Source organism: Triticum aestivum, chromosome 4D, assembly GCF_018294505.1.
Source record: "Triticum aestivum cultivar Chinese Spring chromosome 4D, IWGSC CS RefSeq v2.1, whole genome shotgun sequence".
NCBI lineage: Eukaryota > Viridiplantae > Streptophyta > Magnoliopsida > Poales > Poaceae > Triticum > Triticum aestivum.
The window spans coordinates 481,019,816-481,045,199 of record NC_057805.1 but is presented as its reverse complement, the minus strand read 5'-3'; the positions used below and the strand labels follow the sequence as shown (position 1 = coordinate 481,045,199).

The 25,384-nt window shown below is 48.7% G+C and overlaps 3 protein-coding genes across 4 annotated transcripts; 1 reads left to right on the top strand and 2 right to left on the bottom strand.

Moving 5' to 3' along the window:
• The first annotated feature begins 5,109 nt into the window (after positions 1-5,109).
• LOC123098810 (DET1- and DDB1-associated protein 1) lies at positions 5,110-9,291 on the top strand. The gene is made up of 4 exons (XM_044520886.1): positions 5,110-5,310; positions 5,849-5,906; positions 8,676-8,737; positions 8,835-9,291. The coding sequence occupies exons 1-4, from the start codon at positions 5,122-5,124 to the stop codon at positions 8,934-8,936; spliced, it is 411 nt and encodes a 136-aa protein (XP_044376821.1). The 5' UTR covers positions 5,110-5,121; the 3' UTR covers positions 8,937-9,291.
• A 3,225-nt stretch (positions 9,292-12,516) lies between these two features.
• On the bottom strand, positions 12,517-16,137 carry LOC123098809 (probable serine/threonine-protein kinase At1g01540). Its single transcript, XM_044520885.1, has 7 exons — positions 15,214-16,137; positions 14,621-14,725; positions 14,420-14,542; positions 13,412-13,582; positions 13,193-13,322; positions 12,891-13,103; positions 12,517-12,785 (listed from the first exon to the last, which is right to left on the bottom strand). The coding sequence occupies exons 1-7, from the start codon at positions 15,981-15,983 to the stop codon at positions 12,693-12,695; spliced, it is 1,605 nt and encodes a 534-aa protein (XP_044376820.1). The 5' UTR covers positions 15,984-16,137; the 3' UTR covers positions 12,517-12,692.
• A 4,719-nt stretch (positions 16,138-20,856) lies between these two features.
• LOC123098808 (sphingoid long-chain bases kinase 2, mitochondrial) lies at positions 20,857-24,298 on the bottom strand. Of its 2 annotated transcripts, none has more exons than XM_044520883.1 (12): positions 24,027-24,298; positions 23,857-23,933; positions 23,636-23,689; positions 23,471-23,530; positions 23,311-23,388; positions 23,124-23,170; positions 22,989-23,029; positions 22,498-22,585; positions 22,308-22,422; positions 22,084-22,206; positions 21,905-22,005; positions 20,857-21,339 (listed from the first exon to the last, which is right to left on the bottom strand). In XM_044520883.1, exons 1-12 carry the CDS (start codon positions 24,181-24,183, stop codon positions 21,210-21,212), a joined length of 1,071 nt encoding a protein of 356 aa, XP_044376818.1. In that variant the 5' UTR covers positions 24,184-24,298; the 3' UTR covers positions 20,857-21,209. The 2 variants fall into 2 exon arrangements, with proteins under 2 accessions (XP_044376818.1, XP_044376819.1); XM_044520884.1 differs by having other exon boundaries at positions 22,498-22,582.
• Between the last annotated feature and the right edge of the window lie 1,086 nt (positions 24,299-25,384).

Below are 25,384 nucleotides of genomic sequence, written 5' to 3'. Positions count from 1 at the left end.
TCGAAGGCCCACCACATGACACTCCGTGGTATCTTATTGTAATCCTGCTTCAATTCAATGAACACCATACCTAAATTCTTCGTTTACTCTATATATCCTTTCATAAGTTGTTGTACCAAGAGAATGGTTCCATGGTCAATCTCCTAGACATGAAACCAAACTGATTTTTGGTCACGCTTATCCTTCTTGATTATGTCACAAAGCTTCATTGTATGGCTCATCATCTTAATTTCATGGAAATTAGTACAACTTTGAACATCCGCCTTGTTCTTGAATGCTGATACTAATATACTTCGCCTCCAATTCTTTGGGCATCTTGTCCGACCGAAAAATAAGGTTGAAAATCTTAGTTAGCATACTATCACTACGTGCATAATAAGGCCTCTCCATACCTCAGCCGGGATACAATCAAGGCACATCGCCATGTCTCCTTCCATCTTTTTTTAAAGCTTATCTGACCTCAAACTCCTAGATTCATCGCATGAACTGTCTGTTGGTATCATCAAACATGTCATACAACTCAATGGTATAGCTCTCAATCACTCTGTTGAAAATTTTGTCGAAGTACTCTCATCATCTATGTTTCATGTCCTCGTCCTTCACCAGCAATCAATCTGATCCATCCTTGATGCATTTGACTTGGTTGACATCCCTCGTCTTCCTCTTTCATATCTTGGCCATCTTGCAGATGTATCTTTCTCCTTCCTTTGTGTTTGGATGCTCATAGACGTCCTCATATGCCCGACCCTTTTTGCTTTATGCATAGCTTGCTTTTTGGTTTCCTTTGTCAAATTATACTTCTCTATGTTTCCTGCACACCTATCCAGGTGTAGACGTCTGGAACAAATTTTATTCTCCTTAATAACCTTCACGACATCATTACTCCACCACCAGGTATCTTTCACATTGCTTCTACTTCCCTTGGTCACCCAAAACTTCCCTTAATCCACTTTCCAAATGTAAGTCTCCATCTCCATTCACATAGTGTTTGCATCACCTCCTTCCTCCCCAGAGCCCACCTTAATAGCCCTCCCCTCTGGGTTGTCTTCTCCTTAAGGTTCCACCACTTCATTCTAATGACTTTAGCGTGCTTATCTCGTTGAACACGAACCCGAAAGCGGAAGTCAGCCACCACTTACAAGCCTGCCTTCTCTTCTCGAAAGGACATTTATTAAATTTGTAAGAGTTTTAAATTTTTGTTAAAAAATAAATATAAGAACACTTCTTTGTAAGTACGTGATTTTTTTTTTGAAATACACAAATATTTTTAAAATTCGAGAAACATTTTTTTACAATTTATGAAAATATTTTTTAATGATTATGTTTAATCTTGCAATACCATATTTCTAAATCTAAAAAAATTTGGAAGTTGAAAGGAAAAAATAGGAGCCCACATTCTAATAGGATCACCGACACACGAACATCTCTTGTGCAACACCCCATCATTTTGACGCAGTTTGTTGTATAGGGGTTCTTGTAAAAGACCACCATACTACCCTAAAAAGAAAGAGAAATTAGTAGTTAAGGGGTATCCCTTACAGAGGTCACTCACTCTCAGATAGTAACAAATAGCGCATAGCATATGCGCCATAGGAGTTTTGCTGGGATTTTCTTCCCACGTGCAAGAGGGGTGGATGGGTTTGTTTGTGCCTTTTCTTCTGCATCCAGTTTTCAAAATAATTTATATCTTAAATCGTGTGTTCAAAACATGATTTTTTTCATCGTTGCATCCCTTGCTTAGAGATCTTTGAAATTAAATCCCATGTTAACAAATTTCATTGAACTTTTTTCAGGCAAAACTTATGCTCCCAAAGTGAATAACATGTGCTTCCAAATCGTACCAACTCAATTATCTAAAATAAAACTAACCCGCGAAGAAGCACACCTCTGCTACCTTAGAGCATCTTCAGCCGTTGGCCCCCCAGGGGGCGCCTAAAATCGCCGTCTGGGGGCGAACCGGTGCAAAAAAAGGGCCTGGGGGCGAGTTGGTCCCCAGTCACCGGCCACAGGGCCGCCCCCAGATGCGTCTAATTTTTTTTTTAAAAACACTCGGCGAAGTTTGGTTAAACACGGCTAAATTTCGGCAAACTTTGGCATATATTACATGTTCGCGACGCGATACATAGCAAATATAACTAAAAAAAGAAATCGCTGAACGCCGAGTAGTCGCCGTCGTCGCCGCCGTCGTTGTCGTCGGCCTTCTCCTCCTTCACGCGACCGTCCCTGGTGGACCCCTGACTGGCGTCGCCAACGCAGACTGGTGGCGGCGGCGCGTCGTCGTCGTCGCTGTCTTCGATGACGACGACGACTCCTTCGTCGCGGCCCCGGCAGCGCTGGTCGAACCGCCGCAGGGCGGCGCACTGGCGCTCCCTCGCCATCTTCAGGGAGTCCTTGCGCGCCCATTCCGGGGCCGCGTCGTTGTGCTCCGTCTTCATGGCGGGGAGACCCGGCTCCGTTTTCACCGGCGCGAGCCCCGGCTCCGTCTTTGGCTTGACGAAGCGCGGAGGAGCAGACGAGGAGGCGCGCCGGCCGCCCTCGTTGATGACGATGCCGGCGCTGCGAGTGCGCCGGCCGAGCGGCGTCTCCGCCGCGGGCTCGGCCTTGACATCGAGCAGCGCCGGAGAGCCGGATGAGTGGGAAGAAGAGTGCGAGGAGGAAGACGAGGAGGAGCCGAACCTCCTGGGCATCCATTGCCCGGTGCGTCGGCGGTGGGCCGGGGCGGCCGCCCACGCCAGGGGAGGGTACGCCAGCGGCGGGTTGTTGCCGCCCTCAAGGTGCGTCAGCACGCCCTCGAGCGTGCGGTCGGGGACGCCCCACCACAGGTGGCGCCCCTCGCTGTTCTTCGTGCCGCCCACCACCGGCGCCCCGTTGGTGGACGCCAGCCTCTGCTGCTGACGGCGCTCGAAGTACGCCGTCCACGCCGCGTGGTTGTCGGCGACGTACTGGGGCAGGGCGAGCTGCTCGTCGGTGAGGGAGGAGCGCACGATCTCCACCTCGGCGGCGAAGTAGGGTGCGCGCGCCACGGTGTCGGGCAACGGGGGAATGGGCACTCCCCCGTTGCTGAGCCTCCACCCCGTCGGCCCGGCGCGCATGTCCGGCGGCGCCGGGATGTTGGCCTCGAACAGGAGCCACGACTCCTGTTCGCGGAGAGAGCGGCGGCCGAAGCCGTTGGCCGCCGCCACGTCGCCGGGGAAACGTTCGGCCATCGGGAGAGGGAGAGGGAGGGCTCGGCGGCGGTGCACGGGAGAGGGAGAGGGAGAGCTCGGCGGCTAGGGCTGGTGTGGCCAGAGGCAAGGGAGGCCGCCGGCTTATATAGCCGCGCCCGTGTGTACGCGTGCGCGGGAGGGGAGGCGTTGGCGCGCCGCCCGTGACGAATCAATGGCAAGGCGAGGCGATGAGGGCGACGAAGCGCCCGTCTCGCTGACTCGGCGGGCCCGCAGCTCTTTCGCGCCAAAAACGATTCGCCCGGCGCACCCCAGCGCGCCGGGTTCGGGCTGGGTCCCCCGGCGCTGATTTCGGCCCAGGCCGGCGAAAATCGGGCTCCTGGGGCGCGACTGGGCTGTTTTTTCGGCGCCGGCGCGAAAAAATCGCCTGAGGAGGCCTTTCTGAAGGCGCGGCTGGAGATACTCTTACATAGAGATCTTTGAAATTAGATCCCATGTTAACAGATGTCGCTGAACTTTTTCATGCAAAAATTATGCCCCCAAAGTGAACTAACATGTGCTCCCAAATCGTATCAACTCGGTTCTCTGAAATGAAATTAATTTGTGCTCCCGCGAAGAAGCACACATTTACTCCCCGTGAAAGCACAACTCTGCTTTCCATGTAAAATAAATTGTGCTTCCCACGGTGAAGTACACTTGTGTACTTACGCATGAAGCACACTTGTGCTCTATGTGGAAGCACAACACAATTTTGCTTCTGCACGAAGCACACATGTGCTCTCACTTGGAGCACACAACACACTTGTGTTCCTAGCAGACAAAAAATGAATAAACCCAAGGAAATAGGGAAAATATAAACAGAGAAAACTAATAATAATAATAATAATAATAATAATAATAATAATAATAATAATAAAAGAACATGAAAAAACTTGGAAATCAAGAAAAAATCTGAGAAAGTAAAATAAGACCGCTTTGATGGGGTAAGCGTCATGTGTCAGCGCTAGGGCGCACCATGTGGAGCGGCTGGATCGTTTCCACATGCAGAAAGTGACCCCTTGCATGGTTCCCCCAATTAGGCAACATCCTATTTGGCACTTATAACACCAAATATCGCCTATTTGGTACGCAGAGCCTACACGCTCCAGATCTTGCCATAGTGGGCCAGCCCATATATTGTGTTTCCTTTGGCATTGGTTTTGGAGATCTTTTAAAAGGTTACCTCTGGAGCGACATTTTGTATGGTTTTTTCCAGGATGTCATTTGTTTGTATTTTTTATTTGTTACCTTTTTTGTCTACAAAACCTTCTTCTTTTATTCAATCTTTTCTTTTACTACATTTTCAATTTTTTTCTTTTATTTTCTTTAATCCACAAGTTTTCTTTCAAAATCGAGATTTTTTTGTCCAAATTTCCAAATATTTAACAAGTTTGTGAACTTCTTCGAATTTTTGAATATTTTATAAATTCATGAACTATTTTCAATTTTTCATGAACATTTTTTGAATTCGTGAACTTTTAATAAATTGGTATTCTTAATTCGTGGACTACCATTTATTTCACAAACACTTTTTAATATTCAATTTTTTGAAAAAAAACATGAATGTTTTTTTTCAAATTCCATACGCTTCATGCGGAGCCTGCCTGTTTGACACCCACGGGCTTTCCAATATAAGAAGATCTCGTGTTACCCGGTCAAGTTAGACAAACCAAACAAGAAAATGAAGACCAGAAAAAACCAACTTTTAGTGAACGGACAAAAGAAAAAAGCAACAGAAAACAAAACGAAGCAGCGAACGCTGCGGCGAACTGGGCCGGCCCATCTGCGGGCCGCATAATGAAGCCTAGGATGAGTGGGCCATAATGAAGCCTGGATGATGAGTGGGCCGAAGAAGCCTGCATCTCCATGTCTCTCGGCGACTTGTTTCTTGGCGTGGTCCATTATACACTGCTTACACATGTATGCTCTCTGCTACCAACTGTCGGCAAAAAAGGGGAGAGCCTGGCCGGAGTCATCAGGGACGGCACAGACCTCGCGGCCGCGGACGGCGGCAGCGGCGATGGGAAGCCCGCTGGGCGGCTGGCCGAGCCACAACCCGCAGAACTTCAGCCAGCTCGTCCCGGCCGACCCCTCCGCCCAGCCCACGGTCAGTCAGCTCCCTTCCCTTCCCTTCCCCTCCCCTCCTTCCTGCTTGCACGAGTGACGAGTTTGTCTGTGCCCAAAAGGGGAGCGGGCTCGCGTCTGCTACCTGAGCCAGGATTTAGGAGTTACTCGTATTGTGCCTGTGCGTGCGTCCCTACTGGAATTGTGGTATACTACATGCCTAATGATTGTAGCTGTTTGTTGATTCCAGCCCAACTGTCGAGCGATTGGACCATATTCAGAGGGATTTTGCAGACTGAATTAAGCATTTAGGTTTAGGTCCCTTTTGGTCATGGTTCTCGTGGTTGTTGCCATGTGTACTGCACTGCAGGTCATATGTTCAGTTGCTGTGGTGCTAGCTTGCTAGGTATACTAGTTTCCCTGTGGTTCTCTTCACAGTGACGTAGAATTCATCAGAAATATAAAGGGCAGACCGGAAGGGGGAAAAATTATACTAACACTTATAATGTTGCAAGTGTGTTAGTATTTGGTTGACACGGTGCTAATGCTGATCCTCATCGTTTGTGTTTGTTTCTCACCAGAATGTCACACCAACAACTTACATTGCAGCACATAGGACAGATCCACCTCCAAATCAAGGTAATCCCTGCCTCATATTTACTCAACCAATGTCTCTGTGCTGTTTCTCACTTGTGCAAATTTACCCTGCCTGATTTCCCCATTACTTTTTGCGGGTGATTGAATGTATGCTCCTTCGCACTGCATCAAATTCTCTTTACAATAGTATTCCACATGACAAAATAGGTTTCAGCAACTTATTGATCTGAACTAAAAGCTATGTAGGCCGATGGATGTCTTTTCTTTCAGGAGGGCATCATGTTTAGCCATGAGAGTCCATATTATGTTCCCAGTAATGTCGAAAGGGCGTGGATTGATTCTGCTAGGCCAAGCATTTCGCAGGATGTTCCTAATTTTGGCTCTCCTTTTTTATGATGTTAGTTTGGCAATGGTGTTGGCGATGTCATGGGGTCTGTGCTCAAGAAATTATGATGCTACATGTCCAGATGTGATATGTACTCAGGCACTTTTAATTCCCCATTGCCATGCCACATTAACTCCCATATGTTGTATCCAAGGTACTATGTTCTGCATGTCCTACACAAATGGTGGCAATCTTATTTGCCCAATAGTGATTGAACACCTAGTATGCTTATAGTGGTCTCCGCCCGTCATCAATTGAGCCCCTGGTCTGTAAGAATCAAGGTTAGTGCCGATAAGTGGTGATTACCAGTAAATAGCTATGGATGATAATTCAGTTAGACCTGTTTTAGCACTGTATAAGACTGAACTACTCACCTTGATTACCTAACTGGAGCTCAATTTATTTCATCTAGTACTACAGTTTTTCATTCGAATGTGACCTTGTCCAATATTAGGTCTTCATAAATATTAAAGTCACGCTTTGAAAATATTATATGTTCCATTGAAACATTTCAAGATTATGAAAGCAGGCTTCCCAATTATACCGAGACATATTAGTAAGCTTGAAACCACTACATACTTTATTTTCATCTAAAATACTGTATCTTAATGGGATTGAGATTCATGTCATAGTTGACTATCATTGTTGGTAATTGATGAACTTCTTGAGCAAACTCTGAAGTGCTTGCAACAGTTAAATGTCACTGATTTACATGGTGTGGGTGGTTTGGAAGGAACGGTACTGCCGTGTCTTTCGTAACATGGCCTGCAGCCTTTGGATGTGGCCATAATGGTTCAAGAGGAGATAGTGCAGTGGCCATGGGCATATGCCTTCTCCCATGATCCCAGGCACAGTCGCAGGGACACCCTAGTGTGTTTGGGTTTTACCTTTTGCCATTTATTATATTTCGTTACAGAGGGATTACTTGGTTTAATTTCAATCCATAATTGCAGAGCACTCCCTTTTCCTAAATCAAATAGTCCCAGGGATGTTGTGCATTTCATACAGGTCTGCAGCCGCAGGTTGCACTGATATGAATTCTTAGTCTACAAGTTAGTTTTCTCTTGGGAGTTGGGAGCATGAGGAACAGGAAGATGAGATTTAGTTAAGAAATTCTTAAAGGGCCAGGACATAACAGTGATGTCAGACTTACATTCTTTACACCTTCAAGGTAGATTCTTTAAGGTTCCCTTCAAGTTGAATTCTTAGATAACTCCTATTAAGAGTGCCTTCGACAAGGAGATATTGTAGCGCTCGGTCCTTAAGAGGAATTGTTTGAGTTGAGTGAAAGGGGCAAGCAGTTGCCTAATGATGAATCAAGAAAATAGGTGGGTTTTCAGTTCATAGGCTTATGAGCCATTTGTCTGGTGCCTAATAAATTTACCAGGCGAGGTTGAATTATCAAAAATCCTGACATGTCGGCCCAGCTGGTCAGTGAAAACTTTTTTTTAGATGATTTCATTGATTGAAACCAGAGTAAAACAGAGTCTTGTACAAAACAGACATCCAGGTGTAAACCCTCAAAGAAAGGTTTTACCAAAATCTAAAGACAAGAAGAAAGTAAAAGTTGGAAAACTCTAGCATGAAGGACACACTGAAAGATAAACACTGCAACTGAGAGAGGTGGTCTTGGTCTATGCAAAGATCAGAGTGCCACCAGAGGCGCAGCAACAGGAGCTGTTCTGGCCTTCTTCGCTGGCGTCGCCTCCGGTAGCGGCGACCAGCACTTCACCTCTAGTGTGTGAGACAGGGGTAAGCATGCTTTGTTTTGTCCCCAGCTTGTCCTTGGATGGTGATGGAGGCTCATGTCAGTGAAAACTTTATTGCATACTCCTAATGAACTCTACAAAGAAAGGTTATTTTAAATTAAAAAAACCTATAGGATTGTTTTCCAGTCAAAAATAGGATATTTTTAAGCGCAGAATGCAATGACCGACCAAGCACCTGCTATATTACGTGCCTTTTTTAGGCGCTGCGAGCATATATGTGAAGAAGTTATTAGCTGCTAACATTGAGAAGTACACAAGAACAAAAATCATCTGGATAGACCCTTAACACTGAACTTAGTAGTTTCAGAGTTGTGCCACAACTTTTGGTTGACTGAAATGCACTGAACACTTGCTTCATTTGGCTCATTACAGGGATGGAGCTGCTTCCTTTTTTGCCAGCTTCTGCGATATATATTTCTTATGAACTTGTTGTGTGGCAAATTATTCTTCCGGCACATAGATTTGTTAGGGATCGCTAATGAAACTAACTGCTAGTCGTGCGTTGTGCATATCTAGTTGAGTACATTAGTTTATAGATACACATGTTAAAAAGTATATTAATTTCCCATTGAGGCGCATCCGTTCGCACCGGAACCGCTTTTCTATCACCTTTTTTGTGGTAATTTTTGTACTGACCGGTGACCCCTGGAACTGCAGTGATCACGACAGAGCCCAGGAACATCCTGTTGAGGCATTTCTACCAGAACTCGGAGAACAAGGTGAGCTGACCAAAAGACCTTAAGGAAGAGCAGATAGGCCAGCAAGGAAGCCAGTGTTGTCAACACCGTGTGTTTACGTATTTATATATGTGTGCAGCCGAGGCCGAAGAGGGCCGCACCGGAGAGTGCCGCCCTGCGCAACGGCAAGCAGGCGAGGAGCCCCGCGGATGGCGGAAGCCAGTCGAGCACGAGAAGCTAAACCAGGGCTGGTGTTCTTGTCTTGCGCCGCCACCGCGGCATCTCTGAATCTTTGCTGGTGATGGTCGGTCGGTCGGTCGGTTATACAACTCCTCATTTGTTTGATTTTGAGAAAGGTGTTTGCACGCGTGTACGCATGCACTGCACGTACATGTTGGCCAGGCCTAGTGCGGGTGACACCGGCATGGCACCACTGCAGTCTCTTTCTCCTTTGTGTAGATAATAATGTGGCCTGGCCGCACCAGCACACCAACTTGTACTGCTACTACTGTAGTAGCGCTTTTGTATATTTGGATGGATGGTTTCCCTCTTTTGGCGAATGAATAATTGATGTGATGTGATTAACGGTCGCTGAACCAGCCTTTCCGGTGGTCGCCGCCATCATTAGCCCCTCTACCGTAATTATCCCATGCATCTAGTATCTCGTGTGTCGGATTGCATTAATTAGCAGCATCCTCAATCATCCGTGGTCGCGCTTCCTGGCCTTTCCGTGTGTGTCTACCGACGCTCGCTCCGTCGCCGTCAAACCGCCCGGGAATCCAGCCAAGGAGCCAACGTCAACGCGAGTTAAACCAGGACCGGGCCGCGTAGCTTAGCTGCCAGGCTCCACATCGTCCAGCCAGGCTCCATGTGGCGCTGCCGCCGCCGCCGTCGCCGGCGGAGGATCCAGCCCGTGCCAGTCCAGTCCGACGGACACCCTGGTCAGTCAGAGTGTCAGACTGGTACTGATTGATTGATCCGGGGGGTCTCTCTCGGCCAGCTGCAGGGATCCAGACGTACTGTACTGTACGCGTGGTCGCGTCGGCAGGTGCCAAGACGGAGGGAGACGGGTGAAATTCTTCCATCTGGCGGCGCCAACACGCCGGAGCGGAGTCCCCACCCACGGCCATGGGGACGGGGTGGTGTCCAGGCAGCTCCAACGGCAGAAAGAAATTACTCGACCCGTGCCAAATCGCTGGGCCAGTCTGACTGACAGTCCAGCCAGTGTTGCCCTTCCATGTTTTGTTTCTGCCATCTCTTTTGTTTCTTCTCTTCTCGACCCGGCCAGGTCAGTCACATCCCTCCAAGCCGTTTTCTTGGACGCTTCCGCCCCACACAATAATTGTATACTACAGTACCAGTCTACCACCACCACTGCTTCTACTACTTCCTCCGAGTGAACGGACATTTGCGGTGCTCGCCAGCTCAGTCAGACACACGGCTAGGTAGCCGTTGTAAAACCAAAGGGACTTCTCTCCTACTCCTTAGATACACACTGTTTTGAAATACGTACTACTACTACTTAGATACACAAGCACTGTACGTGTACATGGTCAAAACCAACACTCCTAAGGCCAACTCCACCGCGCGACCCCAAACGGACGTCCGGTTTGTCCGGATTTTGTCCGTTTGGGTAGGGCAATGGGGTCGTGTCCGGGCAGTTTCTGGGATGCGGTGGCCGTGCGCCCAACACACGGCCGCATCCCGGCCGCATCCTATCCGCATACCATTTTCTTTGCAAGCCCAACTTTTTTCTTCATTCATTTTTTGGTACATGGGAATACATCACCAAATTTTAACTAGAAAAGCAAGACCAAAGAAACAAGAACCACAAGAATACATTTTAGAAGATATCCAACTTTCATGACTGCTCCTGTAAGTTGGATTAGTGCCTTCTCAATGCATTCATTGTTGATCTGTGAAGGAGCCGCCTCCATCTTGCGTGTTTCTTTCTTCTTCTTCGAGCCTAAAGAAGTAGAGGTTGCTTCCTCGCACCTAGACTCGTGTCTAGCCTCTAATCTATCAACAAGTGCACTTGTCTCATCTACAGCCTCTATACTAGCTAAAAGTGCACGAACATCTACTAAACTGCGCTCTATCAATATATCGATGTACTCTTCTTCCCAATATCAAAACTTGCATCCATTCTACATAACAAAATTTGAAGTTAGCACAACTAGTCAAATCTAGAGCACAAACCGAAGCTTAAAAAAAGCACATACCCCATCGTTTAAGCACTTGATGAACACCCATCCGGGATGTTCCGGCGTTGTAGACACGCGGCGCACAACCTTCTTTGGGCAGTGGTCGCACTTAATGAGCGGCAACGGTGCGCCGACGAGCTTTTGGGCTAGCACCGAGCCCGACCGCCCGCCATTCGTGTATCTGTCGGCGGACCACCGACGGTGTAGATCCGAGCAGCTAGAGGAGGAGCCACTGCCTGCATGTGGCCTTGCGGCCCTGCCAGGGCCTTCCGGCCCGGTGCCCGGCCAGTTCATGGCGCGGCGCGGCCTCCCACAGCCGGGCGAGCTCAAGACCGACCGGATCCACCCCAAATCCGGCCGGCGGGTGCGCAAATCAGGTGGCCGTGGTTGGGTGCCGAGGGGAAGGGGCTGGGCGAGCGCGCGTCCGAGCTGCACAGCTACAATGGCGGCGGCGGCGGCGGCGAGGGAAGAGTGGGGAAGGGTGGAGAAGAATGGAGGGCGTGCGGCCGGAGGAAGGGAGGGGGCGGATAGAAAAAGGCGCCCATGTGCCACCGACGGGCGGGCCAAGGGAGGACACGCGCAGACGGCCTGCGCGTCCGTGTGCTGTCCGTTTCACCCTGCGCAAACTTGGGCCGGGGATGGGTCGAAAGCGGACAAAAAACGGACAAAAGTCAGTTTGCGCCCGCGCGCTGGGCCGTCTGGTTCGTCCGTTCTACCTCAAACGGACGTACGCGGGCAGGATGGGGTCGCGCGGTGGAGTTGGCCTAACAAGCTGCCACTGCACGAGGACGCAACACGGGGCAACTGCGCAGCAGTGGCTGGCTCAGTCACTCACGTGGCCGGCCGTACCGATCATCACCAAGCTACTGCGAGCTCACCATCTCTGTCAGCCAGCGATCAACCCTAATTACACAGACGCAAGATCCAGCGATCATTCTTCCACGATCTACGAGTACAAAACAGCAGCATGATCCACAGCTAGTGAGCCGTAAGTAAAAAAGAGAAGAAGAAAGAACTGGCGATATGATTGACCGGGAAGTCCCACCATATGCAACTGGACGAAAAAGCAAAGGTAAAGACGACGGGCATGGTTAAGACCAGGACAGGACAAGGCGAAGCCGACAAGGGCCGGCCCAAATGCTGTTTCACCGAGCAGCCAGATGCGGTATAGTGGACGGCCAAAAAGAGCATTCGGCCAAACCAAACCAATGGCGACGATGATAAACAGCAATGGCTTTGCCAGCATCTTCATCAGAGAAAAAAGAACGCAAATGGCATGTGACCTCACGTGCGTGCAGTGCAGCCAGCAACAAGGCATGCATATGCATATGCATGATCAGTGCCTCATCTTCCAGTGCCAGGAATCATGAGGATTAACTACTCCAGCACTTGCATTTAGCCAGTGGGTTATCATTAAGACTCTGATGAGTGTCAGCTATGGCCAAGGAAAGGCATGTTAGTCACAAGTCAGAAGAACACCACACCAGCAGGCCCCCACACTTGCGCGGCTCAACAAGTGAGTATATCAAGAACTGTCATAGAACGATGCTCTCACATATAATACAATCAAGAGCAAGGAGGGGGGGGGGGGGGGGGGGGGGGGGGGGGGGGGGTTGAGTTGGTTATGTATCATAAGTACTATGAGATCCAATCAGGGGCCAAAAAATAATGCAATCATGACATGCTTGGTTAATGGTACCGTAAGTACGTACATATCTAGCAAGCGGCAATCCGATCCGCACACCCAGATCATGTCCCGGTTCGGCGTCGTCGTTCTTGTGCCGTTCCCATCATCATCTGTACCGTTGGTTCTCGCGCTTGCTCACGCTCCCGTCCTCCATCGAGCTGGATCTGTCCGTTGCCGCATCCCTTCGGGGCTTCCTGTCCTGCACATTTCATTCGTTGCAGTTGACAATGTGAGTAACTGAGCACTGATGCTGAGCGAATGAGAGATTATAGCAAGGTTGCTGAGATAGTAGGAAGGAACATACGTCGCCGCGGGGGTTTAGGTCCTCCATCTCCAGCATGTGGATCACATGCCCCATTTTAGGCCGCTTATGGCCATCGGGGTCGACACAGCGGAGGGCGACTAGAAGTGCCCGCTTCAGTGCTTTCGGGGAAGGCCTCTCGGGAAGCTTGGGGTCGACTACGTCCTCTGCTTTCCTCTCAGCCACCATGTTCTTCAGCCACTCAATCAAGTTCACCTGAAAAATACAAGAATTTAGCTTCATCGGGGCCGCCTCCACATTTCTGAAAAGAAACTACTAAAAATGGGCACACAAAAAAAGCTTACCTCTCCAGCTGACCTGGTATAATCTACAGGAGATCTACCAGTTATAATCTCCATCAAAAGAACGCCAAAGCTATACACATCGCTCCTCTCAGTTAACATTCCGGTGCTGGCGTACTCAGGCGCCACATAGCTGCAACATTAAGAAAAAAGGCTCAGTCATGACAAGATACAAACAACCTTTGCTGCATCACTGAGCACTAAAAGACTATCAACACTAACCCGAAAGTTCCCATAACACGGGTAGTAACATAGCTTTCCTCCGAGCACAGCAGTTTCGCAAGCCCAAAATCCGATACTTTAGCATTCCACTGCTTGTCGATGAGAATATTGCTAGATTTGACGTCGCGGTGAACAACCTTCGGCTCCAGCCCTTCGTGAAGATAGGCCAGCCTGTGCAAGAAAAATCGGGTGTCAGAGGTGACGAATTTTTACTATCACATCCAGCATTGAAGAGAGCTGTTGAGGTTGTTTAAGCAAACCACTGGCAATAATATTACTTCCAGGCAAAGAATATAACAGCTAGAGTGCTTGCCAGTGCACATGATGCTTCAGTTCAGGCTTTGACCGCTAAACAGAATCACAATGTTCTATTCTAAAAACACACGCAAGCTAAACAAAATATTAACAAATACTAGTACTACATTAGAGTGCTAGAGGGAGAACGTCAAACTATCTCAAACCGGGTGCTCTGTTTGAAATAAAGCTGGCAGCAGGAAAGCAAAGGGAAGGAGGCATGCAAGATAAGCACATGCCATGTCTCAGAAACTAAAGACCTTTTTCTCCTATTTAAATATGGGTATGAAATTCAAATTGTTTTCAGAAGCAGAATGAAACGCCAGTACCATAATATTTACATATCTGCGAAACATAGGTTGCAATCAGTTGTCTCTTTCTCTAACCTCTTACAAAGGAATATGTGCATGTCAAGAAATAGGTCCTAACAACTTCTGAGTGAAGCATCTGAATTCCTTGGGACAGCGAATCTCACCAGAACTCGGCTCCATCATCCTAACCGAGACGCATGTCTCGTAACAGAACAGGCCTAAACATGCCAGCTAGCACCTATGTCTTCCAAGAAACTAAAATGCTAATGAGCTATATTTGGTTTGTTTCTTCAGTCACAGCCTAGCCACACACAGTAACCACTGTATATACAGATTGGTGCTAAACTGTAAAATGAGGAAGATTATAGTCCAAGAAACAGCACTCTGAGTGAAGAAGCATTACCCTTTAGCAGTTCCGATAATTATGTTCATCCTCATATCCCAGGTCAATGGGCTCTCCTCCCCAATCTCTCCATGAAGCCACTGATCAAGGTTGCCGTTGTCGACATACTCGTAGACAAGCATCCTGTTAAGTTCAACCACATTAGAAGAGAAATTCGGAAACTGATTCAGAAATTGAGGAAGAGATTGCAATGCATTCTACCTGTAGGCACCCTCTACGCAGTAGCCGAGCAGCCTGACGAGGTTCTTGTGCCGGACACGGCCGATGGTTTCGACCTCCACCTTGAACTCCTTCTCGGCCTGGCCCCTGATGCAAAAGCAGGGAGAGAGAAATGGATATTTTTATCAGAGACATGGATATCAGAGTAGTATGGGTTGAGAAATGGAACGGCGAATCGAGCCATCGAAATGTGTGCAGTGTTTAAAATGAGCCACGGGAAACGAGAAGAATCGAATGCAGATGGGCACACAGAAAGAGGGTGAATGAAGAAAGTAATTTGAAAATTTTATTGAGCCCCACAATCCAACAGTTCATCAGCAAAGCACAACAATTTCATGAAAAAACTGGAACAAGTTCATCAGCAAAGGATGGATTTGCTTGCAAGATTTTTTCCCCCAAATCAAATAACTCTGGCCGATGGATTTGCTTTGATGAACGGACCAAAACACAGAAATTTGACCCTCGAGCGCTCACCGGAGCATCGAAACGTAGGAGATTTCTGTTCGATTCAAATCGAACAGCTGAAAGGAGAAAGAAGAGGCGGAAGCTTTCGAGATGTGAGGTCACGAGGTTACCTATTATTGAGCAGATTCTTGACGGCAATGATGGTGGAATCTTGCAGCGTGCCTCTGTAAACAATCCCGTAGCCTCCCTCGCCGATCACATTCTCCTCGGCGAGCCCGTCGGTGGCCTTCTCCAGCTCCCGGAGGGTGAACCAGTGGCCCCAGCCGAGGTGCGACACCTCCGGCCCGGCCGCGCCGCTGCCGGCGCTCCTCGGCGTGGCCAGGTCCCGCTCGCTCCCGCCGCTCGTGGTGGCCGACAGGCCGCTGGCCGCCGTCGAGCGCTTGGACCCCGAGGGCATCGCCGGCAGCTGCGCCCTCTGCTGCTGCAGCGTCTGCGCCTGCGTCTGCGGCGGCGGCGGCTCCGCCTTGGCCATCTGCACCGCGGCGGGCTGCGGCAGCGGGGTCGGCGCCGGCTGCTGCTGCTGCCGGCGCACGATCTCCTGGATGTCCTTGGCCGGCGTGGGCGCGTGGTGGTGCTGCAAGTGCTGCTGCTGCTTGAGGGGCTTGGCGTCGGCGGGGTGGTAGAGATTGGCCGCGCGGCGGCCGCGGCGGCGGCGCGAGAGGCAGAGGAAGAGCAGCAGCAGCACGAGCACGATGGCGGCGCCGACGGCGATGCCCATGAGCACCCAGAGGCGGAGGCCGAAGACGGGCGTGCGCTGCGACAGCCACGTGTTGAGGTAGCCCGCGCTCCACGGCGACGGCGACGCCGCCGCCGCCTGCTGCTGCTGGCGCCGCGGCGTCTCCGACTGCAGCAGCAGCCTCCTCCACGCTGCCGCCGCCATCGCCACGGCTCTAGCTGCTGACGGCGGCGACGGTGATGATGGGACAGAGTCGCTTGGGAGGTTGGGATTCTTCTCCGGCCGCTTACATGCGCGTCTGACTCGACGGGAGATTGGTTCGGAGGCAGGGGAGCGTCCGGCGTGGGTACGCTTTGCCGTGTGGGGTTAGCATTTTGTAGAGACGCAGGGTTCTGCCGTTACTTGTCAGCCCGTTGCCATCGTTCCATGACACGTGGGCCCGGATGACAGTGGACCCAGGGGCAGTGAGGTCACTGACACATTGCGGTGGGGCCAGAGGCAAGCCGGATATGGTTTTGGGATCAGTCTTTATATCATCTTTCTTTTGGAAAAGAATGTGTGAAAGCCAAGCCATGCATGGTGCCATTTTTTATGGATTTATTATTTACTGCTTTTATTATGTACTCCTACTACTAGTTCAACTTTTGTCAATGATAGTTGCATTAGTGCTAGGGTTATCATGCATGTAATCACCTTTTGCAACATTTCATTTTTGCCTCGTTGTCTGTGTCTTTTGCTTTGTGGATCAAAGAGTGTGCTTTATCACCACTTGGATGATATGCTGGAGGGATCTTTTGTTGAAAATAGGATTTGTGTTCGTTGGTGGTTGGGTGCCATATGTTCCAAAATCGTTCCCATCGTTGATTTTTTTACTGGTAATGAAATGTTAAATTTGGCACTAGGAATATTGCTAGGCGTGTTAATTAATGGGACTGTGTGATTTATAGATACTAGTAAATGTGTACGAGTGGAATGCACATTGATATTAGTATGCAGTATATTAATTGCACGTGGATATTAGGTAGGGTATCATCTGCTTGTTAATTATGTCATTAATTCTGACGTTTATATTTGGCAAAATATCAATTACATGTTTAGCGCTCACCATTAGAGCAGTCTAGGTCATTAGATTGACCTCATTTGACGGTCGAGATTAGTTGGATCTGCCTCTTTGGTTTTTTTATATTGGTATAGATATAGATATAGATTTTTTTTGCCGGAATAGATGTAGTTATAGATATAGATAGATGTAGATATAGATTTAGATTTATACACATGAGGTGTGTGGATTAAAGCTTCAGTGATGTGATGTTCTTAATTTAGCTCAAACCTTAATCAATTCCAAAAGTCATGATGATGGGATGAGACGATATGTTTGATGACTAGTGGTAGTATTTGTCTGTGAAGGTTAGGGGTCAATCATGTATGCAAGTCATCCATACATAGAAACTAACAACTCTTGCGTCTCCGAAAGATTGACATAGACTTAGTTATAGATGGAGAAATGATTATTGAGGTTGCAAGACTTATACATGTTTACACGCATTCAGTGCAAAACAAGTATATATTCTATTCAGTGAGGTATGCGGATATATTTCAGCACTCATCAACGATTCAATAGTCTGGTCAAGATGATTAGAACTTCTCTTGATTCGACTGTCATACGTAGATCGATTATGAAGACTTGCTATGGTTGATATAGAAACTAACTGACTATCTTGTTTACTCTGTGCTAGTACTTTATAGATGCAGATCCACACATGTGATCGAAATCGAATGCTAGTGATCGGATGACACAACCGGGTTGATCGCCAAGGCAAGCATTTCTCCGTATGACGGTTATAGGTCAATCATGAATGCAAGTCATCCATACGTAGAAAACCAACAACTCTTGCATCTATGAAAGACCGATATGGACAAAGTTATAGATGGAAAAATAATTATTGAGATTGCGACACTTATACATGTTTACACGCATTCAGTGTAAACACAAGTATATATTCTATTTAGTGAGGTATGCAGATATATTTCAGCACTCGTCATCGATTCAATAATCTAGTCAAGATGATCAGAACTTCTCTTGATCGGATTGTCATATATAGATCAATTATGAAGATATTGTATGGTTGATATAGAAAGTAACTAGCTATCTTGTTTACTATGTGCCAGTACTTTATAGATGCAGATGTAGGTTAGCACATGTGATCAAAACCGATAGCTAGTGATCATATGAGAAGACCGGGTTGATTGCCCGGCAAGCGTTTTTTCTCCGACTGACGGTTATCGGTCCATCTCGGTCCAGCATGAATAAGAGCTATATATGGTTGATGTGGAAACAAACAACTCATGCATTTACGACAGAGTTGTATAGGCACCCCATAGTTGTAGATGGGGATGAAAATATTGATAGATCCGGAAATAATGGTCGAGATCGTTAGAAGTATATGCATTTACGATGGACATGTATAGGCACCGCATAGTTGTAGATGTAGATAAAAATATTGATAGATCCAGAAATAATCGTGGAGATTGCGAGATGCATTTACAGATATCGGTGCACAATAAATATGAGTATTTTTATTTAGTGAGTGGGGAGGTCTCATTAATTCGAAATGGAAAATCTTATTCATTGAGATATCTCGAATCTCCACCGGTTGAAGCACATGGTTTGGAGTAAACCTGACGATAGCCCGGGCAGGGCTTGACAAAGCCCGAAGTGAGAATCTCAAGCCCAAGACCGGCTCAAAACATGTGAAGAGCGTGTTTTATCATTTAAAATGATTACTTTCAAGGTGCAAAGATGGTATATTACACATGTTTCTTTTTGAATAAAATGATGGTTTTTTTGGCAAGTTTGGGCTTTGGTTGGGATTTCGGGCCAGGCTTCGGACGGGAAAGTCGAGACTGAGCCTGGCCCGAAAGCCGGGCTCGTTGGTGGGGTCGGGCTGACACGCGAACAAGTTTAGTTTGGAGTCGCGATCCCGACAATGCGCATTTCGCCACTTGCGTGTGTGTCATTGTAGTTACACATGAATGAACAATCTAATTAGCCAGCCCTGGAATATCCATCCATCCCTCCAACAAACTAATTAAGCGCGCGTGCACATCTGCAACCAATCAATCATATATCAGCACCCAGCAAAAAGGAAAATCAACAATCAATCATATGCTGGCTGGATATGTATGTCCCCGGGGGCCCTGGCCTCGACCGATGGATGGATGGATGGATGGATGGACTCCAATCCAAAGACCCCGTGGGATTTGGACTCGGGCTAGCCAGTTAGGTGACGCGCGCCTCCAAGATTTGCACCGCACGGGCTGCCTGTCACTTGTCTCCGTTGGACAGCTGGGCGTACGCGCCGGGCAGCCAGCCAGCCGGGCTGGGATTGCGCCAGACGGTTGGTTGGCGTTCCCATCCCATGTGGCCGACGCGACGGCGAGAAGAGGGTTCCAAAACCTGGCGTTTTCGCTCCCGGTCCCGGCGGGCGTTTTGGAGGATGCGGAAAGGAATACGCCGTGCTTTCTCGCTCAGGCCAGCCAGGGGTGCGCATCTCTGGTTGCTACCAACGCCTTTTGCCTTGACAGCTCGGTGCTTTGTTTTTGTCTGTGACTGTGAGTAGGCTTAGGAGGTTAGTTGCAGTGTTGTCCATAGTCATGTTTGGTAGCGACGAATGAACGAGCGAATTGCAATTGCCCGAGCCACACGCAAGTTAGGGCAGGCAGGCTCCATCGATTCGCCGATTACAGAATAACCATCATGACATGCTATGCTATGCTAGCTACACACGCGGAGAACCATCGGACACTGTGAATGAGCACACACGGATGGAGACATACTGTTAGCACTGATAATAATAATCAATTAAATACTCGAGCGAGCGAGCGAGCGAGCGAGCGAGCAGTCCATCGGATCGGCCCATGCATCCCGTGCCATGCCTATCGGAACGTGCAGAATGTTTCCTATCCCGTCCGCGTCCGGCTCCGGCCACGCCACGGACGACGTCGATCAAGGCCGCTCGCCCACCACCCACGCACCAGCTGCTGCTTCTTCCCTTTGACAGCTTCCCGTTTGGTCGACTGCCTCTCTCACTCGCCTCCATCGCCGTCGCCCGCCCGCCCGCCCGTCGGCGTAGAGACACCAACATCAGTACAGCACGCCGGCGCCGGACGCGCGCCACGAACGCGAGAGTGAGCGGACGATCGCCGCGGCTGCTCTCTGGCTGACCTGGTTCCAGCCAGGTGCGCCGGCACCGTCCGTCCGTACGACGCCGAGGTTTCCTTTTTCCGTTCGGCTCTAGCTTTGACTTTGCTAGGCCCAAACGGATGACAATGAAATTGCACCACATTCTACGCGCCAGCTTTCCCGGTTTGTTTCTGTCTGTCATTTACCATCGTCAGGCAGGCCGTACGTGCAAAGGAGAGCACCACTTCGGTAAAATACTACTGCAGCCTGCGTTGGACGGTTATCAATTCATTCGGTGGTTTCAGTCATAGTCAGTCTACGTGACGGCTGGGGCAGCACGTTGATGCTGCCTCCATTGTACATGCCCTCAAAAATCAAAACCAGAGCTGCCTCGAGTCTCCCACAAGGTCAGACCTCAGACGTAGTATGGGATGGGAATGCATCAGACAGTGACGAGGATAAAGTCAAGTCATCATACCCAAGGTTAAAGGAGCATAAAGTCTGCTGCCATGGCACCAGGGGGCACGCTAGTGGAGTAGTACTAGTACCATCTTTTTCCCCATTATCAATGGGCAGTTGGATTTCCAAGCAACAGTCACGATATTCCTTGCGTACTACGACGAGAGGAACAAACACAGGAGATTCCGTCAGAGAATCACTTCACAACAAAGACTCCGTTCGGCCCAGGTTCACAGATAAATGTCCCGGAATCAAATCACTACTACTCCAAAAGAAGCACTAGATTATTTTCTCACACTTGTGGAGTACACTCAACCAGGGGGCAGAGTAAAAGTTACAGAGCTTTCGCGACAGCATTTACCTTGGAGGTTGGGAAATGCATCAACTTCACACTGGATCTGCAGGCACTTCAGCTGTTCGAACAACAAGCAGCCGTATCATTGCACACGGTACTCACAAGACTGAAGAAACAATTGTGAAATTTACACTCATGGCCGCTGTGCTGTGACTCTACGGCTTGTCTATGAACATCGACGACTCGGCTACTGTATGCTGCATGCAGGCATAGAAATACATGGTGGGTGCCGCTGCACAGCAGTAATTTGTTTCATGTCCGTACTACCATATCAGACCAGAAGATGAGTGAGTGGAGCAACCTGATTGCCGCGTCATCTTAAGCTAGCGTAACAGGAGGAAGAACGTCGTGATCTAGGTGAACAGAGCAAGTCGGCCAAGGATCATGCATCTTCTGTCTGTCAACATCCAACAGGAAGAAACAGCACAGCGATCTAGCTGAAGAAATCTACTGCACCAGGCAGAACTGAGAATTTGGTCGGAAGAAAACCGAAATGCTCCCCGTCAGATTGCACAAAGACGTCGCCGTTAGGCACCACCTCTACCACTTCAATTGATTGAACTCTGCAATAGCAATATTGTTGGTCAGATAAAGATATCTATCAAGAATTCTGAATTAAACTGTGCTGGTTGTGTTTCGGGAAGGTTTCAGAACTCAGAACCACGATTACTACTTCAACTGACCGAACTAGTGTTTTGAAAACTAACCAAATGCGCTTAGCAAAGCATTTTCACGTTACCCACGCGCTTCCATTCAAAACAATTTCGTGTTTGGCTAGTTTCTACATAAACGGTCAGAGGGCTCAGATAGAACACCAAACTTTTCTTGGACCTTTGCCAGACATTAAGATATTATAGCAAGCAGTACTAATGAAGAGAAATACTAGAGTAATCGATCAACATAAAGATGTGTTAGGAGGTTGGCCTATATGTTCAAACATTCTAAGGGACAAACTACCTTCCTTGGGAGCATAAAAAGCAATATGCTTTCTGCAGTATCTGTGTGTTTCCCATGCAGGTAAAACTTGTACAAAAGGCACATCATCCCAGTTCACAGAATCATTTTAGATAGTAATGTCCTTTTCACTCCTCAAGTGCAAGAACCTTAACAAGACCCGATGTTGTTTACCTTATTGATGACACGCCATTCACCGTTAAGTGTGTGCCTCCATAAAGCCTATGTAGCTTAAGAAGAAAACTGTACCACTTGAAATCTTGTATAATAACAACCTGTAAAACACCTTACAAATTACTACAAGCGTGTCATTTACTCTAAATTGTAAAATTAATTTTGACTGGCTTAGGCACCTGAAGGTCACCGCTAAAAGGATCAACTGTTGGAGTAATCTTCATGCCACCTCCAAAGTACTTGGCATTTCCTACGCATAGAGCAGTGACTTTATCAACTGTTCTCCATTCCCCTCCATTCACCTATTATACGTGTTATCAAATTGCAGAGATTCAAAATTACATGGGCAGAAAAAGCTGTATAGTGCAACTCACTTCGAAGCAAAAACTAGATAAAGGCTCACCTTTATTCTCAAATCTCGATTACTATGTCCCCAAAAGCCTCTTAAAGCTCCCAGAACATAACATAAGTTGCCAAATCTCTTGTACATAGAAGCAAAATAACCTGCCTTGGCACTCCTGTAGGCATAGTAATTTTTCAAATTCCAATCTATACACTGAATTTCATGTTTCAAATTGTCATTATCCACTTACAGATGGATATCAGCAACATTTATAAAGAAATGTGGATCTCCATTTGGACCTTCCATCATGCCAATGTCTAGTTTTGATTTAACTCCTGCAGGAAAGGTTTACCTGTGAGTCTGAGATGTTGGGCATACAATTCCACCGAGTCTGAGTACACAGGTATTTGATCATGTTGGTCGTGGTTTCATAATTGTCACAAAACTGGGGAAGTTGTCACTGAAATGTTGAGTTTAGAGTGGCTAGAAATTTATCATCTGGTATGGTTATCCGCAGCGAGATCTTATGGGTTTCACCTCTAGCCTACCCGAACTTGTTTGGGACTAAAGGCTTTGTTGTTGTTGTTGTTGTTGTTTTGTTGTTGTATGGCTATCCGCAATGATGAGATAGAAGATACGAAATTAGTTTAATCCGGTTACTATATATCTGTGTACTTTACTTGCTAACAGAGAACGAATCAACATAGATGCTATATGAGAATAAAGTAGCAAGGAAGAAACCTCTCACAATTCGATCAATCGCCTGACGGGGATCATTTGACCTGGTTTAACAAGCAATAATATGTTCCAATGAAAATGGAGGTTACCAAACCACAAGGGCATATATAGAACATACAAGAATGAAAACAAAATTACCAGCCAAATGTCCTAGCAAAGTCTGAGCCAGTTCCAAGTGGGATGAGCTGCAAAAGAAAAACAAAGTGCATCACTACCGAACAAATTCCAGCACGTAAACATTACAGAACACCCTAACAGTTATGTCTCAAAAGACAAAAAGAGCAATCTCCTTTTTTTCAGCAAAGCAACAAGGTATGCCACTCACACCAAGCGCCGTCAAGTGGTCAGGCCCTCGATCAAGAGCACGGACCGGGCTTCCTTTCCAAAAGAAGCCATTCACCACCTGCACATGTGCTTCCAGTATCAATTGCAGGAAATGTCAACAATTTGCAGCAATATCGTACCAACACGCGACGCACAAATACCTCATGAAGCGTCCCATCCCCGCCAACGGCGATCACAGCATCAGCGCCGTCCTTTATAGCCTAAGGCACGCACAAGAGGACCAGTGTTCACAGAACAGTGGGAACCCCATAGTGGGAAAATTAACAGGTGATGATTGAATTTGGTATGAAGCCAGGCACACACACCTCCCTCGTGACATCTATGGCGTGCGACGGGCCCGATGTGATGCACTCGCAAATCTGATCGCCCGATCGATACCCACAAAGGCACAAAGCAAAATATTCTGTGAGATCACCGAGTTATTTACCGCCGGATCTGAGCCCAAGCGTGGTCTCGCACGGCAATCGGAGCTTGCCGTTGTGGAGTGAGGTGGTCTGCGGGGATCTAGGAGCTCTCGGAGGCTTACGTTGCATTGGTCGGCGAGGCGGGTGTGGAGGAAGGGGAGCAGCTGCTTCCACTGCTTGCCCGTCCGGCCATTGGCGCCTGCAGAGCGGGATCCGCGCGACGAGGATGGCGTTTAGAGTGGAAATACGTGGCCGGGGTGGGGTGGAGGGGGAGGCTCCGGGTGGGGCGTACCGGAGGGGTTGACGACGAAGACGAAGTCGCGGCGGCGGCCCGAGGAGGCCGTGGCGGCGGCGTGGTCGGAAGCGAGGCTGACGGCGCCCAACTGGGAGCGGCTGCGCGAGGCCCGCGGCCGGATCAGCGCCGGCCTCGGCGTCGCCGGCGAGGCCATGACGTCGCCGTTGCTTTATCCCGATTTGACCGTGGAGACACACACACGAGGGATGCTAGACGAAAAAGGCGCCGCTTATTGTAGTACGCCTTCCTAAGGATAAAACAGGTTTTCATTGGGTTTCCCTAAAAAAACAGAGGTTTTCATTGGGTTAGTTTCCAGATCTGACCATTATTAAAGAAAACGGTAGCAAGCATACAAGGACTTTGCTACAAATCCAACGTCAGATTTTCGACCATGGCAAATCAAACATTTTTCGTATCAATTATAGTTATCGCGAGGAGAGTCAATTTCTTTTGGATTTGCCATACTTGCTTAAAAGAATCGCCATCATCGTAACAATTACAATTGGGGTTGGCCGCAAGGATGCGCGCGGCGGGCAGTGTCGCGTCAACTGGGACCGAGTGTGCCGCCCCACCTCCCTCGGCGGCATGGGGATCCGCGACCTGCAGCGCACTGGGGTTGCCCTGTGCGCCAGATGGCTATGGCTCCAACGCACAGACGCTTCGCGTCCCTGGAGTCAGCTTCACCCCCCCCCCCCACGACCCAATGGCCGTGCAGATTTTCAGAGCCTCCACCACCTGGGAAGTGCGAGATGGGCGTTCATGCAAGTTCTGGACAGACCCCTGGATCGAGGGCAAGTCCATCTCTGAGATTGCGCCCCTGGTTTTCTCTATGGTCTCTCGACGGCATCGCCGCGTCCGGACGGTGGCTGAGGGCCTTCCCGGGCGTGCGTGGGTGCAAGACATCGCCGGCGCGCTCGGCCCCGCCGCCCTTGTCCAGTACATTGACCTCTGGCGCGCTCTTCAAACCAGGACCCTCGCGGCCGGGCACGACGAGCTGCGCTGGAGGTGGACAGACTCCGGCGCCTACTCGGCCAAGACCTGCTACCGTGCGCTCTTCCACGGCTCTATCTCGGATGCATCTTGGAAGCTTACCTGGAAGACATGGGCCCCCCTCCGCATCAAAGCCTTCATCTGGCTGGCCCTACAGGATCGGTGCTGGACGGCTGATCGCCTCGCCCGCCGTGGGTTGCCTCATAACGACCGGTGCGTGCTCTGCGACCAGGCCACAGAGGACATGCACCATCTATTCGCTGCTTGTCCCTTCTCCCGCCAAATTTGGCACGAGGTTCTATCTTGGTGCAGATCAACCGCTACGATCCCGGACTCGGACACGCCCTTTGTGGATTGGTGGATCG

Coding starts and splice junctions, on each gene's coding strand:
- LOC123098810 (XM_044520886.1), top strand. CDS start 5,122: ATGTATGCTCTCTGCTACCAACTGTCGGCAAAAAAGGGGAGAGCCTGG. Junction 5,311..5,848: donor ACCCCTCCGCCCAGCCCACG/GTCAGTCAGCTC, acceptor GTTTCTCACCAG/AATGTCACACCAACAACTTA. Junction 8,738..8,834: donor ACCAGAACTCGGAGAACAAG/GTGAGCTGACCA, acceptor ATATGTGTGCAG/CCGAGGCCGAAGAGGGCCGC.
- LOC123098809 (XM_044520885.1), bottom strand. CDS start 15,983: ATGGCGGCGGCAGCGTGGAGGAGGCTGCTGCTGCAGTCGGAGACGCCG. Junction 14,543..14,620: donor TGCGTAGAGGGTGCCTACAG/GTAGAATGCATT, acceptor TGAACTTAACAG/GATGCTTGTCTACGAGTATG. Junction 12,786..12,890: donor ACCTAAACCCCCGCGGCGAC/GTATGTTCCTTC, acceptor TGAAATGTGCAG/GACAGGAAGCCCCGAAGGGA.
- LOC123098808 (XM_044520883.1), bottom strand. CDS start 24,183: ATGGCCTCGCCGGCGACGCCGAGGCCGGCGCTGATCCGGCCGCGGGCC. Junction 23,690..23,856: donor GCCTCGCCGACCAATGCAAC/GTAAGCCTCCGA, acceptor TCGGGCGATCAG/ATTTGCGAGTGCATCACATC. Junction 22,423..22,497: donor AATGTTGCTGATATCCATCT/GTAAGTGGATAA, acceptor CTATGCCTACAG/GAGTGCCAAGGCAGGTTATT.